The sequence below is a fragment of the Actinia tenebrosa genome, unplaced genomic scaffold (assembly GCF_029948245.1).
Source record: "Actinia tenebrosa isolate PJP-AT-01 unplaced genomic scaffold, QUT_ActTen_1.0 PGA_scaffold4__44_contigs__length_22323623, whole genome shotgun sequence".
Lineage (NCBI taxonomy): Eukaryota > Metazoa > Cnidaria > Anthozoa > Actiniaria > Actiniidae > Actinia > Actinia tenebrosa.
The window spans coordinates 15319532-15333826 of NW_028292581.1; the positions used below are offsets into that span (position 1 = coordinate 15319532).

Below are 14295 nucleotides of genomic sequence, written 5' to 3' on the forward strand. Positions count from 1 at the left end.
GATCGTTAACAAATCTGGTGGCCGATATCCTCCTACAACTCTTAATCGACTTTTGAGAAAATTCATCTGTTGACCGAAAAAGGCCTTAATATTGGCAGCAAACAATATCAAGTTGAATGGTAAGTCATTATTTTAAATTTGCATTACATTGTAGTCTATAATGTACCTAGAGTTCTTCCAATTTAATTGATATTTTTATCATTTAATTCGAAACTAGGTTCGTACCAAGGTTTTAACATTACATTACTGCGATTCCCAAAATTCTGTGAGCTGAGTGGTTTCTAGTTGCCAGTTGGAATTTGTTTTTTCACTGCCGCCAGTCATATTATATCATACTCATATTCGTAATGTTTCTCTTTCTTTACTGAACAGCAGTCGCTTTGTTTACTTTTTTTTATATATATATTTACTGTGTCACACATCTTTAAGATATGCTTGGCGACTTTTCTTGGTTTACAATGTTGTCACACAACACTTACCAGTTACTTGTTCGTGTCTAAAGTTTTCAGTGTTTCTCTTGCCTTGCTATTCACATAAAAGTTTTATTCTTTACGCGAGAACTATGTTTTCCTTTTTACAGTATATTTATTGTCTGACCCTTCATAGATAGGTTTTACAATGCATTTGATACGTAGGCGAACTTCAGTAGGCAAAACTTATACATAGGCGAACTGCAGTATATGTAGGCGAACCAACTCGTAGGTGAAACGATCAAAATGCGATATTTCTGTAATCTTTCCGAAAGAGAACACTAAGCACCTATAAAACATTTCATAACTGTATTGGATCGAATGTATATGTACGTGGATCGAATGTACATGTATGTGTATCAAAAGTGTATATAGATGGATCGAAAGTGTATAATAGGAGGTTCGAAAAGACCTGGACGTGGTTCGAAAAGACCTGGATCAAAAAGACTGGTTTGAAAGACTTAATAAAGGGGTACTGTTAGAAGAGTTACAATTTTGGGTTCAGCTGGGATTTTACGGTATACAACCAATCAATCCATAAATTAATTAATGTCAAAATTTGGGATGTCTGCAGGTTGCCCTTTTATCCCAGCCAGTGGCTTATGTATAAATGTTTTAAATATTATTGTTCATATTACCATCTTTACTTTTAGGGTTTGCTGTTGCGACTGGAAATTTTTCTCACTTGTTTATGGTCTCAATGTAGCATGCTCTTTTTATTTTTGCATCTGGTGCTATTGCACAAAAGATCTCATAAGTTGCCTTGATAGTAAGTTTTCTTTTGTCATATTTTAGTACTTCATAACTTGATTTGTTCCATTTAAAATTGCAATTTAATTATTTAGATAGTGAAAATTATTAATTTTGCAGTTGAAGATTGGCCAATTGAGAGGACAATTGAAAATTGTTGCGGAAATACTCGTTTTTGGTAGTGTACTAATAATTTTCAAACGATTATTGCCTAGTACCCTCCCCCCCAAAAAAATTTTTTTCCTAAAGTCATTATGACATCCATGATATTATCCTTTTTAGGTTATTGACAAAGTCGTAAATGAAGACACAAAAGAGCAGCTCGGGAATGAAATGGACAGAATTGGAATTCCTTTCAAGTTTTATGTCAGAGGTGAAAACTGTGAAGATGGAGAAACAAAGTTTACGAAGGTAAATGATTGGAATGTGTTGTTCCAGAACTTATCCATCCCTCCCCCTGTTTTTAATTTACATAAATAATGTACTGCAGTCATGGTAAAGATTTGAATATTTCACACAACATTTTACTTTGATACTTTTCACAGAACCCCCTAACAAAAGACAAAGAGTCGAATTTACAGGTAAAGTTGAAATGCTAAAGCAAATTTCGCAAAAAAGTTAAGAGCGGCTGTCCGTAAAAATCAGACATTGGGTGGCAACAGTCAAAAAATCGATTTTGTTCATACTTTGAAGTTAGATACTCTATCTTATAACAATAACCCCTGTGCACTTAGTTTTGAAAAATTCTTTTTTGTTCGGAAGAAATTTGAATTTTTATGCAGATAGGCAAATATGCTAATTTGACGACTCTGAAATTGAGATAAATCACCGATCTCGTGTACAAAATACAATCAATACTTGACCTTTCTAACCTAATAAACTTCAAATATGGTATCGCTATATGCCTCACAATGATCTTCAGACATGTAGCTGTAACGAAGAATTTCTGGAAGAATTATTTGCAAGACACAGGTTTCTTAAGCTTAAAAGTACCCTCAAAACAAGTGAGAATTTTACCATGGCCGATACAACGGAAAAGCGAGATTTTCACTGTATGTGACGTCAAGATGATATTGTTCAAGATTGTGAAAAAAAATTCTTAGGTAAATGTGTTTTTAAGTTTCTACGACCGATTAAATATACCTAAATACGTTGTTTCAGAAAGGATCGTTTTTGCATAAATTAGCAAGTAAATGACTGCCAAAATTAAAATAATATTTTTCAAACCTTTTATAAGCCGTTTGAGACATCAATACTTAGCAAATTTGAGGGATTTTTCTGAAGAAAGAGCAGCATTTACTCCCTACCGCTTCACAAATCATGAATTCTAGGTATAGTGACGGTCATCTACACAAAACCGCGAAAGCGTTGCGTGACTACTGGCGGCCATGACCATTGGGGATAAAGAGTTCTCCTCAAAAACCTAATTTTTTTGCCGGCCCAGCCACTTGAGGACTAAAACTTAAATATCGAAGCCCCTTAAACTATGCTTTCTTTTAAAACAATATCCCCTTCTTGTATGCATAACAAATTTATGTAATATAGGAATGCAAACTTTGCTCTTCTCACGAACGCATCAAAAATAATAGATCGGCTCATGTCATACGCCCTCGTATTGTGTGTGACCCTTGAGGTAACATTTGTCTAGTTTCAGAGGCAGATCCAGGATATTTTTGAAGGGGGTCCAAAAAGTACATTCAATCAGTGACGTTTTTGAGGTCATACATATATATATGTACGTTGTAACCTTTCAGAACCCAAACATAACAACTTGATTTGCATTTTCAATTTATAAACCTACATAAGAGTTATGACTTTCAATAGAAAATTATCTGCAATATATCGTATTTAAAAAAAGGGGAAATAACGAGTTGTAAAGGGGGGTCCGCAGCCCTGGACCCCCCTGTCGGTATAAATATTTTTTTCTTATAAAACGGCTTTAGTTGAAATGGTCGTTTTTCTTGTGAAAAGATGTGTGCGGACGAGTGGCGTCAACGTAGGACTGCTTTCTTTTCTTATCCTTTTTGCTGGTGTCCACGTGTTGCTTTTCATCGTGTTCTGCACAGCAAGCTCACACAGATTATAAACATCCAAGGATATGTGGTGCTGTATTAATATGGCATTCTGTACTTCCTTGTTCATTTTGTCCAGAGCCTTTCCTGGAAGCTTGTCGTCTACTTGTGCATCTATTTTGGCGGGGACGACATTTTTCTGTGGCAATTGTGAAAAAAAACACTTGTTTAGACGTGAGGAACCCATCAGGACTGAAAAAACGGATACCATCAGAATTCTTGGCCTTCCTCAAGGACTTCGAGGAAGGCCAAAAATGCTTTCAGTTCGACCCCGTTGAGCTGCGCCACTCCTGTACTTGCGGTGGTGATAAGCGATGACAGTTTTTTTTTTTTTTTTTTGATTTCGTTGCAGGATCAACTTTATGTCCGGTCTGCTCACCAATGTTAAACTTGGCCATTAGATAGTCTTTCTGTATTTCTTTAAGACGTTTTCGACCTTCGTTTGATTTCATTCCCCAACCCATTTTGTGATCGAACCGAGCTAGTACTTAGAGGGTCCTGAAGGGGTAAAATGAGTGCTGGTATTATCCTTCTTTGGTGCTGGGAAAATAGGATATCATGCACTGGGATTCATAAACAAAAAACCATCAAAAATGGGCTCGGGCTAAGAATAAAGGGATTTGAACTGGGATTTGAGTAAATGTTGGGCTTGGAAATGGGATTAGCAACCCCCTTCAGGACCCTCCATTTTTCATAGGAATACGCAGAGTTAATAGAGTGGACACAAACGTTATACTTTTAGAAACTAAAACATAAGGAGGAAGACGCACAAATGTAGTTAATAACGGAAAATAAAAGTAGTATTTTCGGTATTTCTTTGGATACATTTAAAAAAAAACTCACATGCACACACAGTATTTATTATCCCGCCGCCGGTGGTCACGCAACGCTTTCGCTGTTTTGGGTTGATGACCATCACTACACCTAGAATTCATGATTTGTGAAGCGGTAGGGAGTAAATGTTGCCTTTTCTTCAGAACAATCCCTCAAATTTGCTAAGTATTGATGTCTCAAACGGCTTATAAAAGGTTTGAAAAATATTATTTTAATTTTGGCAGTCATTTACTTGCTAATTTATGCAAAAACGATCCTTTCTGAAACAACGTATTTAGGTATATTTGATCGATCGTAGAAGCTTAAAAACACATTTACCTAAGAATTTTTTTTCACAATGACATCGCATACAGTGAAAATCTCGCTTTTCCGTTGTATCGGCCATGGTAAAATTCTCACTTGTTTTGAGGGTACTTTTAAGCTCAAGAAAACTGTGTCTTGCAAATAATTCTTCCAGAAATTCTTCGTTACAGCTACATGTCTGAAAATCATTGTGAGGCATATAGAGATACCATATTTGAAGTTTATTAGGTTAGAAAGGTCAAGTATTGATTGTATTTTGTACACGAGATCGGTGATTTATCTCAATTTCAGAGTCGTCAAATTAGCATATTTGCCTATCTGCATAAAAATTCAAATTTCTCCCGAACGAAAAAGAATTTTTCAAAACTAAGTGCACAGGGGTTAATGTTATATGATAGGGTATCTAACTTCAAAGTATGAACAAAATCGATTTTTTGACTGTTGCCACGAAATTTCGAATTGGTCTGGTTTTTACGGACAGCCGCTCTTAAATATATTAATAAATAGATAATAAAAGTTAATTCATACATTAACTTTTTTTTTTAACAGTTGCAAGCAGTTCAAATGAAAGTGACGACCTCCCACCTCTTCCACATGGAACTATTGGTTTCATGAGAAAAAGGGAAGTTGCTGGGAATTCAGAGTGACTCTGATAGCGATAAATCAAGTTATACCAAGAGAGATGGATGTGAAACCCCCTCCACTGCAATTATTTCTGATTCAGAAGATGGTAGGTACATATCACTGCAGATTTCCATATTCTGTGAACTCAGATTTTCTAACGGCTTGCTATGAAATAGTACTGTTTTTCGCTGCCATCAATCAAAACTAATTAGTCAGTACCTTTTGTTTTTGATTTACGGCAGCCAAAAACCCATTTCGATTGGGGTCCCTGTGCATTCAAAATGGCGCCACAACAACACGAGTTGAAGTATTTCAACATAGTTTATAATTTGTGGCTTTTTGGTACATGGAAAGTTTACACTGTTCTTCCCACTGAGATTCAAAGTAATCTCTAATTTTCTAAGACATGGAGCTACAAAGTTTTCATCCAATTTCGTGAGTAAGCTTACAGTTAAACATGGGATTGCAAAGCCTCGGGTTACAGTCTGTCGTTTTGCATTTTACACATCTGTAAAATGTGAAATGACGGTTTCGCATTTTCAAGATCTGTAAAATGCGAAATCCTCGTTTCGCATTTTATTGTTTCGTTTCGTGGTTTATGGTAAGCCTTTTTTCTTTAAATGTCCCTTATATGCTGCTCAGAGAAATTCTCTTTTTACCTCAGCTGCATTGATTTGTGGTAGTTTGTGGCAAAATGTTTCTTCAAAAATGCAAAAACTTAGTAGGTTTTTATATGGCTCAGTAGAGACTTAGACTTAAAAAACAATCGTGAACTTTTCACTGAAGTACAAAAGTATATATTAGCTACAAAACGTTTTTTGTTCACCAAAGATTAATTATTTTTTCATTTCCTGTTTTCATTATTTCGCTTTTGCTATTTTAATTTTCTTTCTTTGTGCTGTAAATATCATGGATGTGAGCCCCTTGTTAAGCTTTACAGCTTTTGGGGCAAATGTTTAGATATATGTTTAAATAATAAAAAAAAGAGTCCAAGATAAGTTGATACCTTAAATTGGTAATTAGGTCGGTAAAATGTTTTTTCATTATTAAAAAGAATGCAAATTAACTGATTGGATTGTATATTAATAAGAATAAAGGCAGATACTCATGCACTGAATTGAGACTAACATGACAGCTAGCTGTTAAGATCTATAAAAATGGAAAATTAATCAAAATATACAATTTTCAAAAATAGTGTATTGGCTTTGAAATGGAAACGTTTACTGGGAACAGATTTGAACTTGCCTTATTTTATTAATAACAGTAGAAAATGAGATTCAAAGTATATTTTAACAGCTCATGTGGTTGTTAATTATGGGGGAAAACATCAACAACAAATATTTAGTAAGGTATATATTTTATGATAATTATTTAATTCTAATTTTTGTTAAGAAATAAATGTTATAATGTATTAAGGGGATTTCGATCAGAACAAATTTCAAAGCCATCTTTTCAACATTCATGATTCTCATAAATCCTGTTACAATATAATAATATGTTGTAAGATATGACTACTACCTGGTTATTATTTATAAGATCTTATGATAAAATCTTACTAAGATCTTGTTAAGAATCTTATAAGAAATTCCATATCTTATAAGATTCTTACAAGATTTTGTTTGATACAAAATATTGTTTACAAGATCTTATAACATTGATTACTTAATAAAATCATACTAAGATCTTACTAAGGTTCTTATACGAAATTCCATCTTACAAGATTCATAATAAAATCTTATTAAGATCTTATAAGATTATTTTAAGGAACTCCATCTAATAAGATTCTTACAAGATCTTGTAAGATCTTGTAAGGTCTTCATGAGATTTCCACCTGGGAGCCCATGAAAGACTAGCCTAGAGGATTGCAGTCCCTATTTTATAGAGTGGAGAAAGGTTAAATTTACTTATACATCTTTGGCCCACTTAATTAAGTGATTATTTTGTAATCGAACTCTGACTGGCTTTGTAATTTTATGCGGACTTCGACGTACGTGACATAACAATGTCATGTGTATAGCCAGCGTTTTTTTGGTCAGCGGTACCCATAATAACAAGAACGAAGTAAGGGAGGTAAATCGAAGAATGAATGAAGCTGAGCAAAGTACAACTCTTGCTGGTGTAAAATGTTAATACTTTTCAATGAAAATATAAGGTAATACACGACGGAAACTTCAAGTTCTATTTGGAAGATGACCTGTTTAAATGCAGCATTTGCCGCCAAAAAGCAATGGCGGAGTGTTCTCTGACCGATGCTTTCCGGGCCAAACAAGTGCATGGTGCTTCTCTCGATCCAGTGAAGAAATGGTTCTTGTGTAAAAAGAAGTATGTGGGAGTAAAGACCACGAGATTACATGAAAATTTACATTTTCACTCAATTCCCTTTCGTAATCCAGTATATACCAAGGAAGGATTTGTATGTTCTTAGGAATGGCGGCACACGAACCTTAGAAGTCAGTAATTGCTAAAAGCAGTCAATTCATGCGTATGTTTCTTCTACTTTTGGCCTCTTGGTTGGCATTTTGCGCCAGCGCGAGTTTCCAGCGAATGCTTTTGAATGGTCAAGTATATCGAAATCAGAATTCCAATCTTTAAAAAAGCTTGATTTGAAGTCGGAAAACAAAATAGCGCCGTCTACGAAGGAAAAAACGACAGCATATCTACCACTTACACAGTTAAGAGCAGATGTCCACTAATTTGAAACAAAATCGAGAATTCGCAGTCACAGATAAAATTTCTATTTTACTCATTTTTGGTTTGCAAGGTATTACCGAGTAAGCAAACGTGGTGTAGTTTTTTTTCTTCAAAAAAACGCTAAATTCTGAGAAATCCGAGAAAAACTGTTGGCCTAGCGGCGACCTCAAAAGTATGCAAATTTTCAGTTGAATCAAACAGGTCCAAAAACAGCTAAGGCATGCAGAATAGGAAAAAGATATGAAAACTATATGTTTATAAATTGATAGAAGAGATGTTTGAGACTTGATTGGGTATAAAATAATGGTTTTAGCTATTTATTGAAAGCGGTCAGATGATACTTAGAATTGAGTGGTATTCACACTTATTTGACCCTTGTTACGCCAAAAAAAAAAAACAAAACAAAAACAAATCAAAAAAAAATCAAAAAAAATCAAGTGCCCCACGTTTTTCTCAATGAAACTCACGTCACGAACTATTTAGATGTTCTTCTAGAACATATCGAAAAATCAGTTTGGGATATTTAATTTAGGGCTCATACGGAGGCCGTGAACATTGGGTATTTTCGACATATACCATGACTAAAATGTTTGTTGTTTTTGGTCGCTATTTTCTCATAAAATGCATTCGAATACTTTCAGCATTTCTTGTCAGACTTGTGGAAAACATTTTCGAACCACGCATTCCTTAAAAAAACACTGGCTGCAGAAACACCCTCGTTGTAATCGCCCAAAAGTTTTTCCAGTTACCGCCGACGCTCGTGAAGTTGACATTCCTCAGCCGGAACGAATTTGTTTCATTTGTTTTAAAAAAAACTTCATTATTGTTCACTCAAATGTATTCTGTAATATTGTGAAGAAAAGAATTAAAGAACTTGATGTGATCGGGGTAGTTCTATTAAAAGAGAAAGGAGAATCGATCTATGCAGCGAATAAACAAATTCACTAGGCCATAAATTCATAAATACACATTAGAGTGATTGCAATTAGCCACTGAATTCCCTGTGAAATAGTTAGTGGAGATGGAAGACTAATAACCACAAGTAAACCGTGGCAACCCAGAGTTCCATCCGGCTGGGCCAAACAGCAATAAGCCGGCAGTAAAAGCAATGCATCATGCAAAAACACTTTTACTGGCTAAAACTATGTTTTACTATTATGTGTTAAAAGATTCTAGACTGGAACCTCTTTTACAAAGATATACATAAAAGAGCTGATAACAGGGACAATACAATACAGGTGTCCAAAGTAGATACATTATGTTTAAATTTTGCATGGTGGAATATTTTTGAGGTGTAACTCTATCTTTAATTAGGATTAGGAGGTACCACTCTATGAAGCGAATGCCATAAAATAATAACTTAGTTGGTTTTATAGTCCTACTGTGTATGTAAAAACTAATATAAATTTGATTTAAAGGAGTACTCTACTTTTTTATGACCCACTTTCTTTCTGGGGGGAAGAGTGACTGCCAGCATATTGTCCGACTACTCCTTGTCCCTGAAGGATGATCTTATAAGTCGGCGGCCCTTCACTAAATCCAAACGACTTGGTTACCAAAACAAATTACTACTGGCTACTTTCAAGAGAGGTACGGTTTCATTTTAAAACTCACATCTAACTTATGTTTGCTATGTTGTGTATTTTTCTTTCCTTGTTTCCTTCCCCTGCGAAATGAATTCCCAACTTACACAACTGGAAATTCCTAGGAATTCTTAAGAATTAGTAAATCAGAAATTCTTAGACTTTTTAATCACCCTTTCCAAGTACAGATCTTGATTCCCAATAATTCCCATGAATTCTTAGACTATTTATATAAATTGTCGATAGAATGATTTTCCTTCATTTATTTCAGCTATTGATAAAAAATTGGGAGTTTTTAGCTCAATTTAATCAATAGTTAATGATACAGTTTGATAGACAAAGTAGTTAAGAGAATTTGACTAGAGGGTCCATTTTATATATTACATGGTAACAATATCACTACATGTAGTAATTATCAATGGTACATCAATCATACTGTTCATGTAGCTGTCAAGCTATCCACAAACTCCACAAAAGTTGGGGGCATGAACTAATGATAAACAGTCCTGATTTCCTTCAAGGAACACCACTTTTTCTTCGATCTGTTCGATTCTGGAAACCTTGAACTCAGACCTAGATTATTACAAAAAGTAGATTATTAATAAAAAATAAAAAATATAGTGATGTAGTATTGGTATCCGAGTGTCCATGCACAGTGCAATTTAGGCTCCAGGAAATAAAAAAAAAAAAAAAGGATTGAGCTGATTAAGTTTAAATCCCTGAGGTGTCTGACACCTTAAATTGCTTAGTGCAAGATCATTCAGCCAGAATTTAATAGAAAGGGCAGTTCTCACCTTAGGTGTGTTATCTTTAGCATATGGTGGCCAACATTAGCCAGAAAATCCTTATCACCAAACTCTGAAGCACAGCTTCCTCCTACCATTTCATTGACTTAGCATCCAAACATTGACAAACATGCACCAAAGACTACTATGGTACATGAATCACCAGCACATCACACACTTAATACATATCATCATGGCCAACATATCACCACATACAATGTATACACCAGAAACAGAGTCCACAAGGATATAGTACACCACTTAATATGCACTACACAAATTATTCAAAACACCAGTTTCACAAGCATGCTAGAAGAATCACTCACACCCTCACTCAGCTCAACACCACCATTACAAGTCCGGCTGACTAATGGCTATAGGAGTGAATGGGAGTCATTCAGGCAAACCATCACCATGGAGATGGAGAAGCTGAAGGCAGAAGTAGAGAATTTGAAGCAAGAAGTGAAATCTTGCGAAGAGCAATGAAAGAAAAGGTATATTAAAATTTAGTTTGGTAAATGGTATCAGTTTAGCTGACTTACAGCAATGAAAAAAGGTCAGGTTATTTTTTTTCTTACAACAATTGTATTTCTAAATAGAACCATCAAGTGGAACAGCAAGTATTAGAAAAACAGCTGCAATGTAAGTTAAGACCGTCAATGTTAACGCATACTCTCACATGCTTTTATTTGTGCTAAGGTTTTACTCTTGAAGCCGGAGGAGAGTATTGGTGTCCCTTCTCACAAGCACCATGATTACCACACTCCTAGACGACCCCACCATGACAAGTTCCTTGTTAGAGTTTCTTCTTCAAATACAAAGTGGCTTACCACAGGGCTAACTTAGAACTCGTTTGTTGGCGCTCTCAAAGAGCATTGTGATGGCTTCCAACTCCAAGGAAGGAAAAAGGTAAATTTGATGCATGCATAAGGTTAAATACAACCTGTTTCACATTACTTCAGCAATCTACATTCTTACCATTTTTCATTTCTTTTAAAGAATATATACAGTTCCATGAGATTTGATTTCACTCAAGATCAGAGTTTTTTAATAGAAAACGAAACAGCCTTGAACAAAGATCTGCCCAGACTTGTAAAAAGGAACAAGATACTCTTTGAAACAAATTTCATCTATTTAATTTTCACATTTTCAAGTTATGATGCTCCATTTTAAATATTTTCTTTTTTTTATGTATTCAAACTTGTTCTTTGTCTCATAGGAAACTAAGGAGTGTTTAACAGCAAAAACTGACAACACTATGACATGTACCATGGTTTTTGCATTCCACAACCAAGCGCAAGTGGCGGACGTGCGAAAGAAAACACCCGGCCTCGTCAAAAAAGCGAAAGGGTACAAAATTCTTAAAAGGCTTCTGGGAGAGAAACGTGTTTCTTTGATTGAATGTAGTAAGAAACATTCCTTTCGAATTGGTTAAGAGAAGATGCTAAAGGTCAATGATAGAGATGAGGATGGTGTACTTTTCTCCGTGAAGGAAGATGTAGAGGAGGTGGACATGTTACTCTCCAACGGAACTTTCCAGGTACACCCAATATCATCAAAATATGTAAACCATGAAGTTTTTCCATCTTTTAAAGTAAAGAAAAAAATACATTGCCAAAGCAATTACACAAAAATAAACCAAAATATCGTTTCAGATAACACTGATACCGAAACTCAACCAGAAAAACACAGGGTTATTGATGTGAGTTACTGGATGCGATTGTAATGAATATTATTCGTATTTTCAATATTTCAATATTTCAACAGTAACGTCATTAATAAGTTCTCTTTTATCTAAAAATTGACAGGAACGTTCTCTTCCATCGAAATTAAGATACCAACTTATGTCTCCGGGAAAGAAGTAGACATTTACAAAGCTAACGTTTACGCAAGTTCACGATCATCCCACTATAGCTAACTTTCAAACTTGAAAAAGAAAGGTAATATACTGTAATATACTAGTCATTATATTGCATCTATTGTCAACTGTTTTAGATTTTATTAATTATCAGTTGTTTCAATTCCTGAAGGGTGAACTGGCAGCCATACGTCTAGCAAACGGGGAATCCTTGGGGCAACAGTAAGTGTTGGGTCAGAAGACAGAAGGTTTGCACAAAATAAACAATAATGTTTATACATTAGTCATTTACATCGATGGTACTATGATACTTTTTATCTTTTTGTTTCGGTGACAAATTTAATGGGACCTCATTTCCCTCCTCACATAACTCACGAGATAAAGGTACGTTTGATTTATCATAGATTTCTTGGCATATGTGACTGGTTTTCTTTCAGGGGACCCATTAACCATGAACAATGAAAATCAAATAAAGAAAAAGTTAAAGTTCATGGCTGAAAATGGCATTCGCCAAGATGGACCTCCAAGGTTCGCCATCTTTGCAGACCGCTTGCAACCAGGTGCACTGCATTGTATAATTAATGTATATAGCAGAAGTTTTTAAATTTTGCTCATCAGGAATCAGTCCAAAGATCTGATATTTTGCTCCAAAGGTCTGATTCCTCGCTGTAGTCTTGGACACATTGCATCAAAGATCAAAGAACACTATAATGATCAGTCCAATAGGTCCAACAATTGTCAGTAGTATTTTCTGATGTAGTAACCAAATGGCCAGGTAGCGTTCTTGATGCACTGTTTTTATTAGCTGTTTTCCTAGTACGACCTACAATAAAGCATCACATAAACACAGTTCCGGCCACTTTCAGTCGTGAGTTGACTAAGGAGAGTTGTGAAACTCCACGATGATGAACAGATCACTTCCAGCAAGCAAAATAAAGAATGCTTTCTTCTAATAATATAATGTGATTGATAGGATATTGTCAGTGCACACTCTTTTCTGATTGGTTCGGCTACATTGGTAAACCTACCTACAAATTACATAAACAAAGTCGCGCCACTTTATTTGTGTGGCGCTCTTGATACAGTATGTATAAACGAGGAAGAGCAAGATGGCAGGATCCCGCATACACATGTAGGGATTGTGAAGCAGAAAGTATTTATCTTGAACAATGATTTCAAATGAATCTTTCTCAACTGCTAAAAAATAAATATCTTCAATCTAGTACTATGCGTCATACAGTCACGAGACGAGAAGAATGAGAAGTGGACACAGACCTCGTGCAGGCACAGATCAGAGCACAGGCCTGCACCAAGAACAGCCACAGGTTTCTGGAGCATTGACTTCCCCACATCCCCAGAAATCTTGGCATCTGGGATGATGATCGATGGTAAGTCCTTTCCGTAAAAAGTCTTCATGCCGCACATTGCAATTGTCAACAAGACTGATAAGGATGTGCCACAAATATATTTCTTTAGATCAAGGTTTTTATTACTTTAATACGTATCCATTATTAATGTACAGTACTAAATTTAAAGATAAAGGTATTTATTCCACAATAGATTTTGATGTAGCGGCTTGAATTTTTTGGTGGGTGTTGGAGGTCACGTGATCCGTTAGAGCATTTGGTAAAAGAAGCTTAAGTCTTTGCGTATGAGATTCATAGATGTGCAAAATTCTTATTAATATAGCACTATTGACTTTATATACTTTAGGGAAAAAGAGGATAAGGATCTTGAGATATTAAATGAATTTTGTTTTGCTAAATGAATAAATGACATTTTTTTACTACAGCCACAAATGAACCGCTGCCTCCTCTCACAGAAGAACAAAAAAGGAGGAGGAGAATGAAGAGGAGGAGGAGAATTAACTTCCTTGAAACAGAAAAAAAGAGGAGGAGGAGGAGAAAGAGAAGAAGTAGGAAGTAGCAAAAAGAGATATAAGAAAAGCGCACTAAAATTGCTGTGAGTAAAACCTCCAAATATAGGACCGCATTATGGGCTTTTTCCTGTATTTCTGAAGGTGCTTATATTTGGAGGTTCACGGTATAGTAGAATCTTTTTTTGTGAAACTAATATTTTATAATTATAATTTCTGTAGTTAGGTTTAGGTAATTTCTACGGAAAGCGTAGTCAAGATTGATTAATTGTAATAAAGTACTAAAGTACTAGGAATCTTGGTTTTACGTATTTAGTAACAGGGTAAGTTTGTTTGAAGTATCTGCAGGCGATGTATAAAAAACGATAACAAAAAATAGACCTATATATTGACAACAGGATTAACACTTCACTAATTGATGGACGTTACTTCACACCTAGTTGAGACTA

General features: G+C 35.2%; 1 protein-coding gene and 2 long non-coding RNA genes across 5 annotated transcripts in view; 2 read left to right on the plus strand and 1 right to left on the minus strand.

The window, feature by feature from the left end:
• LOC116298277 (uncharacterized) overlaps positions 1 to 14295 on the minus strand; it is a 40405-nt gene that overhangs the window by 9795 nt on the left and 16315 nt on the right. Inside the window, exons 1-2 of one of the 3 annotated variants that reach the window (XR_016121105.1) lie at positions 10122 to 10815; positions 9576 to 9900 (exon numbers count right to left, since the gene is read on the minus strand). The exons of 1 other annotated variant lie outside the window; for it this stretch is intronic. This is a non-coding gene — a long non-coding RNA (uncharacterized LOC116298277). Of the gene's footprint in view, positions 1 to 9575; positions 9901 to 10121; positions 10816 to 14295 lie in introns of those variants that run through there. One more of the 3 variants, XR_016121107.1, reaches the window with a different exon arrangement.
• Positions 1486 to 5285, plus strand: LOC116307148 (uncharacterized). Its single transcript, XR_004198369.2, has 3 exons — positions 1486 to 1631; positions 1766 to 1801; positions 4979 to 5285. It is a non-coding gene; the product is annotated as an uncharacterized LOC116307148 (long non-coding RNA).
• LOC116307149 (uncharacterized) lies at positions 10885 to 14119 on the plus strand. The gene is made up of 8 exons (XM_089036610.1): positions 10885 to 11021; positions 11332 to 11652; positions 11768 to 11814; positions 11921 to 12052; positions 12143 to 12192; positions 12408 to 12530; positions 13194 to 13358; positions 13763 to 14119. The coding sequence occupies exons 6-8, from the start codon at positions 12422 to 12424 to the stop codon at positions 13894 to 13896; spliced, it is 408 nt and encodes a 135-aa protein (XP_088892736.1). The 5' UTR covers positions 10885 to 11021; positions 11332 to 11652; positions 11768 to 11814; positions 11921 to 12052; positions 12143 to 12192; positions 12408 to 12421; the 3' UTR covers positions 13897 to 14119.